General features: G+C 38.2%; 1 protein-coding gene across 4 annotated transcripts in view; it reads right to left on the reverse strand.

Annotated features, from left to right (window-relative positions):
* Positions 1–6,172: 6,172 nt before the first annotated feature.
* LOC148040538 (3-ketoacyl-CoA thiolase 1, peroxisomal-like) overlaps positions 6,173–17,209 on the reverse strand; it is a 215,272-nt gene continuing 204,235 nt past the window's right edge. For 3 of the 4 annotated variants that reach the window (XM_087700626.1, XM_087700635.1, XM_087700618.1), the window contains 6 exons: positions 7,510–7,642; positions 7,270–7,366; positions 7,020–7,143; positions 6,818–6,926; positions 6,524–6,607; positions 6,173–6,397 (listed from right to left, as the gene is read on the reverse strand). In XM_087700626.1, the coding sequence (XP_087556752.1) occupies positions 6,306–6,397; positions 6,524–6,607; positions 6,818–6,926; positions 7,020–7,143; positions 7,270–7,366; positions 7,510–7,642 (639 nt within the window). In that variant the 3' untranslated portion in view covers positions 6,173–6,305. Of the gene's footprint in view, positions 6,398–6,523; positions 6,608–6,791; positions 6,927–7,019; positions 7,144–7,269; positions 7,367–7,509; positions 7,643–17,209 lie in introns of all 4 variants that reach the window. The other variant, XM_087700645.1, reaches the window with a different exon arrangement.

A 17,209-nucleotide genomic window follows, 5' to 3' on the forward strand; every position in this document is an offset into this window, starting at 1 on the left:
TTTTAGTCGTTTTTAAACAAATCTAGCATCAATGATTGTGTTTAATCAGGTATTTAAATAATAAATATTATATTAATAATGATCAATATCTATAGCATCCCTTCATTCACATGTGGTGGCTGATCTGTAAATGATTGCAGATGGAAGGTGGACATGCACTTATTGACCACGAAAAGTGTTTGCTGCCCAATGTGTAAGCAAGTGGCGGAATATTGTCCCAAGTCAACTTTTCATGTATCCACCAAAACTGGGTGCAGATTGGGCGGGCAATGGCGGTATGTAACCAACTTGAGTACTTACAATGGAAGCAAGGGCAAGGTAGGTGCGCTTCAAAAGTTGAAACGATGTCATGTCTATCCCAGAGTTATGGTTGGGGCACGCACGAGCGAAGTGGCTACTTCCTCTGTTGTGGTAGCAGGAGTTTGGGAAGGGGGAAAACTCGACGGAGAGGAGCAACTCAAATCCCTTGGGATCATTAAGATGGAGGACCTCTGGAGGCTCGTTGCACCTGTCCCACGAGACACAAGCTTTGGCATTTTGTTTTTAAGTAATTCCCAAGGTGTTCATGTCGATGGAACATAGAGCAGCTTGCCAAGTGTAGTTTCATCGTCCCCAGCCACAGCTGGGGGGGGGGGTAGATTGGAAAGGGTGATCCATATTGGACACTCATGTAAAAGAACACTATCAGGGGAGAAGGAAGAGCACTAGGGTAGGGCATACATAAAATTACCGTGGTGCCCAACAACAGAAGCAAGCACCCAATCTCTTTCCACTCTTGACCCAAGTAGGGCCAGAAAGATTCTTGAACCAATGCGCGCTCAAACTCTTCAAAGGAAGACAACCCAGGAAGTACATGTAGACCCTTGCCGATGATAGGTTTCCATATTGTTGCCAAATCCTATCGAATGATAGGGAGATTGGTGCCTTGTGCACTCAAGTGCCTTCTATTGCTTTGGCCTTGTACTCCTCATTGTGCCTCTAGGGACCTCTCCACATTAGCCATGTTGAGATCCCTCACATTGAGTGCTTGTCTGTAGTCATGCGGGGGTGCCTGTGGCTCTACACTCATCTCCTCAGTTCTTTGCCTCTTGCCCAAATGCCGCTTGCATGCATCACAATACACCATGTGGTGCTTTGGGTGATAATGAGATTTAGAAGCTAGTGTTGGGATAAATGTTCCTTTTATATTCCTCTCTTGTAGCATACAATTATTAATGAAGTGAGTTGCAAGAGACCATAAGTATTTGCAAAATGTTTTTTTTCTCATATCCTAGAACTTCAAAAAGGATGACAATAGTTGTAAGTTGAAATGGAGAAAATATGTAAATATAACTATATAGATTGCATTTCTATTTTCCAATTTGAAGTCATCGTAAGAAAGTGTTTTCTTCATACGCTAATCATCATATGAAGTCTATTCCCTCACTTGATTGCAAAGTGATAACATTTATGTTGTTCATACATCAATCATCATTTGAAAGTCTATTCTCTTGATTGTTATGCAAAGTGATAACATTTATTTTCTTTATACACCAATCATCATTTGAAAGTCTATTATCTTACTTGATTGCAAAGAAACAACATTGAAGTAATTTTATATCTTATTATCATAAAAGAGATCAATATATACTTCAATAAGCAAAAAAATTCTTAACTTAGCTAAGCTATTCTCTCATGTGGACCATGATATGTATGGGTTGCCAAGCATGAAGCAAGAACCACTTGTGGATATGCAAGTGTTATAACAATCTGCTCAACCAAAATCTTTAAAAAAGCATGTAAAGCTAATAGTAACGACCCCCCTTGGGACTACTCAAATAACAAATGAAACACATTACTAAACAATGCTTGGTGCATGGACCTATGCATAAACCTACTAATTTGAATCTCAAGCCTCATCACTAATACATAAATCAAACATCCAATAGCTTAATAATAGAGAAATACATCAAAGCAATCTCCCGCACCGTGAAGGATCAGCTTCAAAAACCTATCTCCATAGGGGTAGCAATAAGCTTGTCTTATAGTGATTAACACTACCATTTGGCTTATGTTTTAACTTATAAACCACTTAGTACCAATGGCCTTTTGCCAAGAGGCAAGTCGCGTAAGAACCACGTGCCATACTCAAATTGGATAATATCCATCAAAATTTTTGATAGAGTGACAAATTGCAATTGCTTAGTGGGATATTTATTAAGTACATAAGTTGCACATGAGACTGCCAAAAGCTATGTGGAAAAGCTTGACTTTTAATTATATGTTGTACTATATCAATGAGAGATATGTTATTTCTCTCAACTACATAATTTTATTGTGGCATATACACTACTATACATTGATGTTTTATCCCACATTTAGTCTAATACATATTAATTTAGAATGGAGAGTGACTAGTTTACATTGTGATAAATTTTAGCCATGCTTACAAACTACTTAAAAAACAAAAATTCTTCAAACTTAGCTTTCAAAGCATATACCCATGCATACTTGAAGTAATCATCAATCAAAGTCATTAGTACATGTCATCACCAAAAGATGGTATTTGTATTGGACAACACACATCACTATGCACAAGTTGCAGTTAGTGAATAGCTCTTACTGAATTATCTTTTGGAAAGGAAGCATACTATACTTTACCCAATATGCAACATTTACAAATGTGTTTTAAAGGTGTCTTAAGAGTAAACAAGGAAGATACCGTATCAAGTTTCATATGTAATGAACACACTTCACAATTAAGCTAGTCTTGGCAAGTATAATGACTCAATGTATTCTTTTTTATCTCTGGCACATATAAAGCATATGTAAGTATGAAAGTGCTGTTGTTAACAATAGTCAATAGAATTATACCAACTCCTTTAATAGCATAAGATGAGTTATTGGCATATGTGATAGTATTGCCTTTAAGAATATATGCACTCAAAATAAGTGAATAGATTGTGTCAAGAAGTAATATGTTAATTGACACTACTATCAAAGTACCACATATTTGAATCCACAACACACATGTAAGAATCACGTAAAGAAGGGTTATAACTGCATCATTACTAAATGCCCACTCTGTATCTTGCATAATATTTGCAAATTTTGATTTAGAATAATCCTTAATGATATGATCTTTTACCTTATAACACCAACAAGAGATTTTACTCTTATGTTTTTTCTCATTCTTATCAACCTTTAATTGAAAAACCTTCGTATATTTTTACTTAATAGCAGAAAAGATTATTCTTCCTTCATTTTTCCGAGTAGCCACAAAAGCTTAGTCTACAATATATATAATAAATATATTTTATCAGGATTATTATTTTTACAATGTAATAAAAATCAACTAATCAAATAACAAAGTATTTAGATTATCTTCTCATTATCAAATGGAGAGAAGATGCAAACTCTAATAAGAAACAATAAGACCATTGAAAACATTCTATATAAGTAAACTGTTTGGCAAAATCTTATATGTAGCAATCAATAACTCATTGATATATTTTATCTTTGTAAAAAGACTCCATAGAATTACCTTTATCTATATGTTCACTCTCTAATTTTTTACATAAATAAGCGAGGTGGGTCTCATTTCTTCCTTGATATAAACGTACAAGTATACCCCAAGTATCTTTAGGTTTTTTACATGAGTGAACGTGTGGAATCATGATATGTTTAATAGATAATGCAAGCAAGACACAAGCCTTTGGTCTATGCCATTCCAACAAATCTACTCAAGAACAAGTGATAATAGTATTCTAGCACTAATTGGAGCAAGAATAGAACACACAATATCCTCAACATTACATGTTTCTATTGCATCATTGGGATGTACTCTGATTTCATACACAATATTTAAAAGCCCTTTTACAACCAATACATGATGCATCATATAAGCCCATAGAGTATAGCTAGTTCTTGTCCTTAATAACAAACATATGAAATATATAATTGTTGTTAGGACTTGTTCCACTAACTAGTTCAATAGGCTTTTTTAGTCCTTCGAAAAGCCACTATTATTTTGTGATTGTGATGTAATGAACTCTTCTTATCTTATCTTTTGAGAGCCTACCTTTACAAAATTTTGACTACCTTATGGTATACTCAATTAGCACAAAGAATTAGGTAATAGCAATTTGCTATTTCAAGCAAAACCATGCTTCTATGATCAAAGGAGGTGAGATGTCCATATACTTTCTTTACTTCACATCCTTTAGATTAAGTTAATATCCATTATGCTTGCATGATGCAAAAGTAACATGTATAGAGGAAAATATGCATAAAACTAGCTAATACTATATAGCATAACACAAAGTAGATTATAAAAGCTCTTAATTGCAAAATCCACTACTATTAAAATTTTTGCATAAAAGAATGAAATAGCCTACATAGTATTAACAATAATGTAAAAGGAGACTAAAATGACGCAAATACAAAATCTGATACTACTAGACTCACAATATTTGTTAACTTGTGAGCACTTATTAAGTCTTATTTAAATAAGAGAAAATTAAGCAAAGGGTGTTGATGGCTTTACCCAAGAGATGAAAGCTTGCTTTGGTGCCAATTATTGGATTTAAGGTTGCAAGAATGTGCACACAAAGCTTGAAGAGGAAAGTAGTTTGACAGAGCAATACAGAAGATTTACAAGGCTACATATGCCCTTAAGTGAATAGATATGTACATAAGGCTAAGGGAGAAATCTCTTGAGAGGGGTAAAAAAATTACCTAATCGATTTAAGTGTGTTCACACATATCACTACCAGAATATGGTAACATATTTTAAGTAATTACCCTTCAAAATAAATCTCCAATGTGAAGACTCAATCAAGTAAAACAAGGATATCATTCATCTCCTGACACATGGTCTAATAAAAGGTTGTGACGGAGTTCATGGTACACTTATAAACCATGCATTTCTTTTTCATAGCTTAATTCGTACACAAATCATAATTTAAAAGCTCTAATCATTCACTTGATTGTAAATGAACAATGTTTAAGTACTTTTAAGTTTCATCATCATAAAAGAAATCAACATATATTTCCATAACTAAAAGATTCTTGACTTCATACTTCTTGTTGCAACAAATGCCTTCAAAGGCTTTTGAATATCTTGATACAATGTAGCTCTATAAATTTCAATAGCCTTTCGCATTTTCGAGTGGCTAATCATACTACAAAATGATGGTAGGAGTAATGGTGGTGTACTTGGATTTGGAGGACCATATATCATAGAAAAGGCACATTATTGTGTAAGATCCGATCTAGTTTGACCCTCGCTCTATGCAGGCATTGAAAACCCTAGTAACATTGTCTCCTTTGATCCTCAAGGCTACGACGTGCTGGGAAACTACGCTACTTAAAGAGGCGTGTTGGAAAACACCTACAATTTACAAATACCTTGCCTTGGTTGTGTCATCCAGAAAGAAAAGACGCATTTGGTGCCATTGTGAACCTCTCAATGCTTAACGCTTCAAAATCTGATCTATTTCTTCTTGCGTTGAATTACTCATTCCACGAAAAGTATCTAACTCTTTCTCATCGGCTATCTAATCTTCTACTTCCAGGGCAGGTAGTTACCTTACCCACAGAATCACTCCTGGCGTCCAAACAGACCTACAACTGATACTACGACCCTTGGCGGCCACCGTGGGAGGATACTAGTAAGCTTTGGCCTGAGTATTTGGCTTCTTTTCTTCTCAAAGAGATACGAAAGACTGAGCTACTTGCACAGTTACCTGATGGCATCTCTATGTATCCATCACTTGATATCACCAAAAGGAAACCAAGAATAAATGAGATAAATCGAAAGCAGGTGGAGACATACCAGTGATATTGACCCTTGCATGTGACATGCTGCAAGCTAGATAATTTTGGATAGGTTTGGTCACCATTGTAAATATTCAGAATAGTGCAGGCTTGTCAATTGATACACTAAATAATGATTCTAAGAAATTTTAACCTGCCATGGTGAGGGGCCAATAACCCCACAGATTTCTTGTCAATTGATACAGTAAATAATGATTCTAAGAAATTTTAACCTGCCATGGTGAGGGGCCAATAACCCCACAGATTTCTTCCAAAGAAAAGCAACTGAACAGATACCATCTCAGCCCTGCCTTATTTGAATCCAGAAAACAATGCATACTGTTAAGTCATAAATAAAGAGGCACACACCTTCCACTTTTATTGCAGGATGTAATAATATCACTGCCACAATTATATAATCATCAACCAAAATGCATATGTGAAAACTACAACTATGTACAACTTGACACACAGTTCACATTATAGTCAGCTCCCTTTTGAAAAAAGTTCTACATTCTATTCATATCAGTGACCCTGGTATTTAGCAGAGGATCGTGCAAAGTGACTCTTTCTAGCACTGCAGCAGCTCCCATGCCAGAACCTGAAAAGAAAGAACAGTTTGAGGTGAAAAGCCTTCTTGCGACTAATGGTCAAGGTCAAGATATTTGATGCATTTACAAATCAGTCAATAGAAACCATAGTCATGGGCCTGCAAATAGAAACTTACCTATACACATAGAAATGACACCATATTTACAAGATGTTCCTCGGCGCTGCATCTCATATAACAGGGTAGCAACACATCGTGCTCCTTCATGGTAAAGAACAACCAAATTATTGTGGAGAATCATGCATGGAGCATATACCCCATAAAATGATTCACATAGAAAACCTTCCTAAAGCAGATGCTTTAGGTAACTGAAAATCACACCCTTAACAAAGTGAAGTTCAAAACCATCAATTAACTTAATACTATTAAAACCACCTACAATTACCGTTTTCAGAAAAATTTGGAAGTAACCTGTAGAGCCAAGTGGATGACCAAGGGCAATTGCACCACCATTTACGTTAACTGTATTCATGTCCAGGCCCAACTCTTTGCAGCAGTAAACATATTGTGAAGCAAATGCCTGATTGGGACAAAGAGCTATGCTAAGTCAGGTGAAGAGTGGCAGAGTTTTCAACATCTGTATTAATGCTTGATTATCCCGGTAACCAGCAACCTCATTTATTTCGAACAGACTGATGTCTTTTATCTGCAATCCAGCTTGTTTTACTGCTTTGGGTATTGCAAAAACTGGCCCAATCCCATTTAATGCAGGGTTTACTCCAACTGCGGTAAAACTTCTGCACTCATTATCAAACGAACAGGCCATGAAAACTTCTGTACTCATTATCAAACAAACAGGCCATTAAAACAAAAAGGTTTGAACTTATCACAAGCATACTAGGGACAAAGTCAAAGAAACTAGCCTAAAAATCCCTAGAATGGGATAGCCACGTTCCATTGCCAAGCCTCTTTTCATAAGGAGGACTGCACTTGCACCATCACTAACTTGACTGGAATTCCCTGAATGAGAATGTAACTTGCTCTTAAATAGAGTTTATGTCTCAAGCACATTTTACAATACATCTGACTGGAGCAACAAATTTGCACTACTTGGAACTACATCTTTTAATAGGAATGGAAGGTGTCACGTTTACAATCTCCACCTGCAGTTGTTGAACCGTCCTTTTTGAAAGCTGGTTTTAGTCGGGAAAGGTGAGCTACTGTTGTGCCAGGCCGTATTCCTTCATCCGCAGAAATAACAATTGATTTTGCCAGGCCAGTCTTTGGATCAATCAACTTTAACAGAAATAATTTGTAAGAATTTTATACCAGAATAACTATCTTATATAGCAAAACTAGAAATACAGCTTGATACTTCAATCATCAAGTAAAATCACACTTGGGCTAAAAGGCTTGCTATTTTACCTAATTACACCATTTTGCTTCGAGTGACTGAGGTGCACACGGGAAAACTGAAGAGTCAAAGCTCTTGTTGTACAAATCCAAGCTCAATTTTCTTGGCAAAAAAGTGGATAGGCAGCTTGCTGCTAAATTTGAAATCCTTGCTCTTGTTGTACAAATCCAAGCTCAATTTTCTTGGCAAAAAAGTGGATAGGCAGCTTGCTGCTAAATTTGAAAGCCTATCTGAAGCTTTCATGAGTATGTCCTATTGCTCCTGCTTATACAGTTCTCAAATCTATTCCGGCAATATCAATTGTAAAGACTGGATCCATTTAAGTGTCTATTGTGTAGAACCACGAAGGTCAAATAATAGGATGTATTCCAGCAAACTACTGCCAATTTCTAGAAAACTATCCACAAGACCTGCTTTGATAAGGAGACACAAGGCATTGCTAATAAACCTTGTTTCAAACCAAAAAACAAATCCAAGTGGGCAGGGTTCATGCTTTTGGGATGTGCAAACTCGTTTTATTGGGTACAATACCTACCCGCTTATCTTGCTTCAAAGATGATAGCCTAGATCCTTACCACCCAAAGTATGGAGCCCCTAGCCCTACATAAGTCTGTGGTCACCATACCGTGGATGGAGCCACTACCTTTGTTGAAGCCTTCGTGAAAAAAGTTTGTAATTCTCTGTTGTCTTCTTCCTCTACATCAACTTGCTACTGGCCAAGTCTGGGTGGTTGATAGATCTTGGTCTCTACGGATCTTTGAAAGGTAGAGCTCCAAGCATCTTGTTAGGAAATGCCATGACCAGACACTGGCATTCAAATCCCTCCCAAAAAAGGAAATGATAACACCTTATTTCATAGTAGGCATGAAATCTAGATTCTAGACAACTAAGCGGCAAAAGAGACAGGTGTGGGCTTTGTAGCCATGCTGGTTTGAGAGACCTAGATGGTCTCCATGAGGATCCTTTCAAGGAACATCTAAGGCTTCCAAGAATTTCAGCCACACCCTGGAGGTGAGTAGAGGTCATCTCTAAGGTGGATCTTCACAATAGTGTCAACTACCCTACCCAGGTCACCCTTTCTTTCCAGCTTGCTATGAGCTTGGCATAGCTTGTGGAAGGTTCTAGAGCAAAGCTCCCCAGGTTGTCAAGAGGACATTGATAGACAACCAATCGTCTAGAATCCAAAAGTCTAGGATCAATACAAGCTGCAGCTTGAGGAGTGTACCTACATGCAGTGGGGGTTCCATACTTCCTATGGCTAGTGACATGTGGGGGTCTTACAATTGGTAGTTGGTGTCATGAATCATGTGGTGGGGGGACTCACTTGAGCTATTGTGCCGAACACACACAATACATGCAAGAAGAAGCTCACTTAGGAACACGAGAAGAGAGATGAAGGCCCAACATTTTCTTGTTGGTTTTTCATTCTTCTTTCTCACACAATACAATGTGCACAAAGTAAAGATAAGATACAACATAAAGGAAAGTAACCTACTACGTTAAACAGTGCATAACTGACTATACTAATTGACTTGGCACCCTAACTATGCTAGCAATAGATAGGTGTTACTAACCATATATAACAAGTGGTAAGTCAGTGGCCATGTGAGGATCATAATGACCATCGATGTGCTAAGTGTAGACATGAGGACCCATCTAACCAAGCGGTCCATCATCAATGTTTGCACATGTTGAGTTCCATATCTCAACAGTTGGTTGGTTCAAATATAACAAGACAAGGTCTACCAATGTTACCAATGTTTGCACATGTTGACTTCACTATCCCAACACTTGGTCGGTTCAGATATAACAAGACAAGGTCTACTAATGTTGCCCACAACTACACTTGGAGACTCCCAAGCATTGGCTATGGAAGATAGTCAATCTCAGCACAACCACCAAAGTGATGAGGCGGAGATGTGTGATGCAATCTTTATTATCGAGGCACGCATGTGTACATTGGTGAGCCTAGTGGCTTTGTCCAATGGACATGTTCTGGAGCCTATTGCTACATTGGTTAGAGGTGTGGGAGATTATTGATAGCCTCACAAGGTAGCATATCTAGAGGCTTGCCCTAGTGAGAACCTCTTGGTGTATGCTACCTTGGCTGAGCTCTAGTCATTCATTATCCATTCTCTTAGGAGTTGCTATGAGTAGTTGGAGAGGGACTCTTGTCATCAATGTTAGTTGCAACTGTAATTTCTTTACACTTGGGTTTGCCATAGCTTATTTTCACCTGATAGCAACATGAATGTTGTGGGAGAGATGGGTGTCCATTGTGTATACTTGCCAAATAGTGAATCCATCATCAAAGAGACATTAGAACTCCATCCTCGATTCTAAAGGGAGTGGTGGGTGGCTCTAGGTCCTCGCTATCTCAGTCCTTAAGGTATCACCTTTGGTCACCTAGTTCCGGATGCGAGAGTGTAGGGCAATCCAAGATATAGTCAAAGGTGGAAGGCGCTTAATATCCAAATCATGTAGACTCATCCAAATAGTCATCTGTGAAATCCAATAGTTCTTCTCACCCTGTGTTGCTAGTTGTCTAGATAAAGTTAGTGCCAATTTGGAGTATCTATGATGAAGGAGCTCCCATAATCTAGTGCCACAAAGTCACTAGCCTGAAGAGTACCTCTGTGACCATAGATCTTGCCCCCCACTTTGCTCTGATAATGGGATGTACTGGAGGGCTTATTCCTAATCATACATGCTATCATCATGATCAATGGCCTCTCCATGCTATCCCAACCATCATAATAATCTCTCTCTGTCCTTGTCTCATCATTGAGTGGGCTTCAATGCCTGTGGTATACGCTGCAACTGCATATGTTTGCTCCATTTAGTAGTATAGGTGTGACTAGAGTGTCAAACAATCATAGTTTGGTGCGAGGGTCCTATATGATGTTCCCTTGTTCTTTTTTACTACCTCAATCCATGGGCTTGCCTTTTCTATTTGCTTCTGTGTTGTCTTTGCCACTCTTGCCCATAAGTGAACCTAACTTTCACATGCCTTCAGTGCCTCTTTCACTTTTTGTAGTTCTTCTTGCATGTTTATTTCTTTTTTCTTAAATGTATTCAATTCTTTGCTTAATTCCAAGTTTTCAAATTTGCAAGCATCTATCACCTTTTGTATTCCAGTTTTCAGTGTGTGCATTTCAAACAACATTCGTACCTATAATTCATTCTTAATCTTTATCAGCATATCTTGCATTTTTGCCTTCTCGTTTGCTATTACTTCGTCCTTGACCTACTCTTGTTTTTCTTTTTCCAACTCGTCTCGTAATTCATTGTTCAAAGCGAATCATGAGATGAATTTCTTTGTACTTTCTTTCATTCCTAGTGTGTGAGGTCTTTCCATGCCTGTGACATTTTGGGGAGACGGGTCCAGTCATGGACCCTATGGTCATATGTCTTGTACCATGTGTTCTTAGAAGGGGTGTGAAACATTGCTTCCATGGACTGCTGCATTAGTTCTCAATCAGATTTGTCTCCCAAATATTCATTTTCCATGGTTCGATGCTTACATTTGTTTGCATTATCCATCCCCATTATTAATTTTAGTCACACATTGCGTGCAAAGCCACTCAGCTTGTGCTTTGTACACATCAAATCAGAGCAAAGTCTGTGATTTCTGCAATTTTCAGTGTATTTAGAACTTGTTAATACTGAGGACACCTGCTGCAGGTCACAATTTGCCTCACAACATCAAACCACAGATATACATGACTGCATTACTCTCGTGGCAGTGTTCAGTGCCTTATTGTTGCATTCAGAATTTCAGATATGATTACTTGGTCACAATTTGGCTCACATCAAACTATAGATATAAATGACTGTATTACTCTCATGGGAGTGTTCAGTGCCTTACTGTTGCATTCAGAATTTCAGATATGATTACTTGATCACAGTTTGGCTCACAGCATCAAACCATAAACATACATGACTGCATTACTCTCATGGCAGTGTTCACTGCCTATGGAGGTTGCTTATCGGTGGTCTTCCTATAGGGGATGCTCTACATGCCCCCAAGATCTCATGGTGCCATTGTATCTTTTGCACTACCAATGATGAGACACCGATTCATCTGTTCATCTCCTATCCTTTGATGAGACAAATTTGGAGCTTTGTTTTGCATGTGCGAACCTTGGTGACTTGACAATAGACCCCCATCCATTCTTGGGTCTTGAGCAAGATGCCTTCTGTCATCACGGGGAAGTGAAATTTTAAGATGCTTTAATCTTACCAATAACATTTAATTAAGTTATTTATCAAATGTGCAAGGTTGTTTAGCACATGTGATGCACATGGTAGTTATTTCATGGTAACAAGCCAAGGACCCCAAGGATGTAGTAAGTGTCAAAGGTTAAAAGTTGTGATAAGTTATGCCAGCTAGGCTTTGGAGTTTAGTTGGAGTTAGTTTTGACCCTAGGACAATTATTTGGACAATAAGTACAAGTTGTGACACTAGAGACTAGCATTAATTAATTACATAATGTCAATCTAAGAGCCAATAGAGATTAGGGACCACTCCATGTTGCAAATGGCCTAGTCAATTTAATTATGGATGGGCACATTTAATTTTGAGCAGGGTAAGAAGGGCTGAAATTAATTTCAAGATCATTTAATTTTGAAAACTAATTAAATGGTTGGATAATGCTGAAAAATGGGTTTAGAAGCCTGGCACTTTGCAAAAATGCCCATGCAAACTAAGAAAATGTTTCTGGGGGTTGGGTCTCAGCCATTCAATTGGTTCACATCTTGGATGAGAGAGAGAGGGAGTTGCTAGTCCATTTTCTGATCTAAGAATAGCAATTTGCTCTAGAAGATAGCCATTTGAGAGCCTCAACAAGCAAGGGACAACAAGACACCTTCTAGGGGCTAGCAACAATATTGCTGATAATGTGACACCATTTTGGAGGTGCATGTTAGTAGGTGATTGCATTAAATGCAGGCTGGAGCAGACAACAGGTAGACTTTAGGGTTTTCTCATGAGGAAAATCAGATTTCTCACTCATCTTGGCTTTCTCTAAACTTCTTTAGTAATTTCTCAAAAGATCTCAGCATTTCTAAGCCATTTGGAGTAAATCTCAGTTACATTTGATGGATAGTAAGAGAATTTCTATTGTAAACCCTAAATTTCTGTAGAAATTAGGGTTTGACAGTCACCTTGGGACCTGTGCCAATAGGAGAAGGCATTGTATACTGAATTCAGCACTTGAAGTTTGTGTAATTGTTAGGGAATTCAGATGCAAGTTCATTCATTGTAAATTGGGGTAGCATTTGGCTAGTTTGTGGTTTCAATTGTGCAAGTCTTGGGTGAAAAGTCAAGGCAGAAATGGCCCGCATTGCTTGCTGTTTGTTATTACAGCAAGGGGCTTTTGGAACAATAAAAGAGACAGTGGAATCTCAATTTGTACTAATTCCATTAGCAACTAAAGTTAAATAAATACTAAAAGGGGCGCCAATTTTGGGGCCAACAAGATGTCCAATGTCCAAGATTATTAAGGTAAATTGTGCATTTCAATTTATGTTTATTTGTTGATTACTGGAATCAAGTACTTAATCAAGGAATTACCACCCTCTCCAAGAAGGAAGGCTGCTTGTTGGGACACCACTCAATCCCTTGATTTGATGGGCCTAAGTCACTTGATTGTAAGCCAAAGCTTTGTGCTAATGTGGACTTTTGCTCTCAACTGAGAAATTTATAGTGAGATGGAATCAAGTAGTAAGGATGCCTCTCAATATGAACATTCACATGGGAATGAAGGAAATGCAATGCTTGATCTCGAATAGGCTTAGACCATGGATAGCAATATGAAAATGTTGTTGTTGGCCAAGATGTAGAACCTTCAAGCCATAATGACGCTAATGACTAGCAAAGTGAAGAGAAATTTGATAACCAGTTTAAGAATTGGATGAGGACAGTAGAAAATCTCTTTGCTGTATTGGAAAAAGATTTGTGACAAAGTGCAATGGAGTGCAAGACAAGAATGGAGTAGGAGTAGAGCTGAGAGTAAGAGTGAGAGAATCCCAAGATGAGCGTACGAGTAAGTGTCATGGTTAACAAAGAATAAAAATGTATTTATATATTAGGGTACAAATAAGGGTGTGTTCACATTCGTAAATTTATATACACAGAGATTAATGGGACTTTACATCCAATAACCTTCCACTTAAAGGCCTGAAGTGGTACCTTTAAGTTAGCCAACTCCCACTAATCGAATGCAATGCTCATACTGAGCCTTTGCAAAACTTTTAGTGAGAATATCTACAGGGCTATCTTGGGTTTTGACCTTAGTCAGTGTGACAAGACTATTATTCAAGACCTATCGAATGAAGTGATACCGAACATCTATGTGTTTGGTACATATATGGAATATGGCATTCTTAGCCAGACATATTGCACTCTGGCTATCACAACCAAGCACTGGAGTATGTGAAGAAAGACCAAAATCCTTGACTAAACGGCCAAGCCAAATAGCTTTCTTAGAAGCTTCTGTGGCTGAAATATATTCAGCCTCTGTAGTACTCAGTACTATAATTTTCTGCAACCTTGAACACCAAGAAATAGCCCCACCAGCCAAAGTAAAGACATACCCACTGGTAGATTTTCTAGTGTCAAGATCTCCTGCCGTGTCCAAATCATAGAATCCTTGCAACTCTAGTGTACCCTTTCCATAGCATACACACTTGTCTTGTGTACCTTTTTAAGTATCTATAGATACATTTCACTGTTTCCCAATGTGGTTTGGCAGGGTTAGACTTGAATGATTGTGCCTCCCATTGCATGAGCAATGTTAGGACGAGTTACAACCATGCCATACATCAACGAACCACAAGCTTGCCAAACCACATTGGGAAACAGAGAAATGTATCTTTAGATACTTAAAAAGGTACACAAGACAAGTGTGTATGCTATGGAAAGGGTACACTAGAGTTGCAAGGATTCTATGATACTACAACTCCCATTGCATGAGCAATGTCAGGACGAGTTGCAACCATGCCATACATCAATGAACCACAAGCTGATGCATAAGGTATGCCCTTTATAGCAATAGCAGCTGCATCATCTTTTGGGCAATCAACTTTGCTAAGCTTTGTATATGGCAGTAAAGGCACATTGAGAGACTTAGCATCAGCCATATTAAATCAGTCGAGTACTTTGCTGATGTACTTGTCATGTGAGAGAAACAACAAGTGCTGTCCTCTATCTCTTTTAATGTACATGCCCAAAATGTGTTCAATTGCTCCTAAATCTTTCATTGAGAAGGCTAAACTCAGCTGCCTTTTAAGAGCATGTAGAATACTCTTATGCTTTCCTACAATCAGCATGCCATCCACATATAAGACCAACACAATAAAGGCTTCCATCATCAGCCTTTTTAGTGTATAAACAGTGATAAGCTACGTTTTAGCATACAAACTAAATGCTCTTTCCCTGGAATAGCAAAACCTTTGGGCTGTTTCATGTACAACTCTTCATCTAGGTCACCATGAAGAAAAGCAGTCTTCACATCCATTTGATCCAACTTTAAATCCAAGGATGCAGTGAGAGCAAACAAAACATAGAGTGTAGTCATCTTTACCACTAGTGCAAAAACCTCCTGGAAGTCTATGCCTTCCTTTTGTGTATAGCCCTAAGCAACCAAACGAGCCTTGTATTTGGGCTTCCCATCAATCCAGTTCACCTTGTAAACCTATTTATTAGGAATAGCTTTCCTATCCTTGGGCAAAGGTACAAGCTCCCATGTGTTATCCGCATACAGAGACTTCATCTCTTCTTGCATGGCAAGCTTCCACTTTCTCTTGTTTTCACATGATTGTGCCTCTCTAAATATTAAAGGCTCACCTTCAATAGTTAATAAAATGCAATCCAAAGATGGCTGAAACCTCTGTGGCTGCCTTTTGACACATCTAGACCTTATTACCCAATGATTTGTATTGATAGGCAATGGGCCTAGATTCTCAGGTATGTGCACACTATCACCAAGTGGCTGATTTTCAGCATTTTCCTGCTGCTATAACCTGTTTTCAGCATGTTCTTCTTGCTGTCCTATTCCATCATGTGCATCTATTTGCTGTCCATTGTCTTCTGATTGCAGTACAATAGGTTGCTGCTCATTTTCAGTATCAAAAGGGACAGAATCTTCAGCTAATGGTTGCTGAATGGCTGGCTATTCATGCTGAAATTTGACTTTCTTTTTGTCAAGATCACTATGTGTAGCATTTTTTAGCAACTTTGCCTCATTAAATACTACGTCTCGACTGCGTACTATCTTCTTGTCTTGAGAAAGCCAAACTTTATAACCCATCTCTCCCTCATCTCCATATCCCATGAAGATACCCTTGATGGATTTCATGTCTCGTTTAGTCCTTTGATTTATAGAAATATGCACAAAGGCATCACAACCAAAGACACAAATGGTCATATAAAGCAGGTTTGCCAAACCAAACCTCTTCAGAAATGCCATTTGTACAATGCATGATTGGGAGAGAGATTGGACACATGAACTGTAGTTTTAAAAGCCTCTCCCTAAAACTGCTGTGGAGATTAGTTGTGGACAGCATACATCTAACTCTCTCACAAAGTGTGTGATTATATCTTTCAGCCACACCATTTGATGCAAGATTGTAAGGGGCTATCAACTCCCTCTTAATGCCACGCATCTCACAAGACCTTTTGAACTCATTAGAAACATGAAACCTTTTAAAGGCATCCAACACTTCCTTTTTGCTCTTTAACACGTACATCCATGACTTTCTACTAAAATCATCAATAAAAGTAACAAAGTATCGTGCATCCCCATATGAATCAACAGGCATAGTGCACACATCACAATGCACTAAGTCAAGAGCATTGGACTTGTTAATGACATCAGAGTAATAAGGAGACTTCACATGTTTTTCATATATGCAATCATTATAAAAGTCAAGACTAGAGCCTTTTACCTCAAATCTCCCGAAAGAGGAGAGAACTTGAAGGTCTCTTTGTCTCATATGGCCAAGTCTTTTGTGCCAAAGTTCCATTTGTGAATGAACTTCAGCCACACCATCGCCAAAAATTTGCCAAGTAATGCTTTACAATGTAAATAATATTAAATCCCCTATTTGTTGCCTTTAACAATTAGCATAAAGCCTTTGTGGACCTTCCAAGATCCACCACCAAAGGTAGTAAAATACCCTCTTGCATCAAGCTACCCAGTTGACAGTAGACTTTTATTTATGCCAGATACATATCTAACATATTGCAAAATCAGCTCTCGGCCATTTTCAAGGGCCAAGTGCATGGTACCTACACCTATTTCACATGCATAATTGTTGCCCAAGTAAACCTTGCCTAGACAACCTACAATGTATTCAGAAAATGATTCCAAAGAGAGAGTAACATGAAAAGAGGCACCATTGTCCACTATCCATGATTGGGACAGCCCATCATGAGCTGAAAGTAA

This window comes from Lygodium microphyllum, chromosome 2 (genome assembly GCF_053477565.2).
Source record: "Lygodium microphyllum isolate KBCC chromosome 2, Lygodium_microphyllum_v1.1.10, whole genome shotgun sequence".
Lineage (NCBI taxonomy): Eukaryota > Viridiplantae > Streptophyta > Polypodiopsida > Schizaeales > Lygodiaceae > Lygodium > Lygodium microphyllum.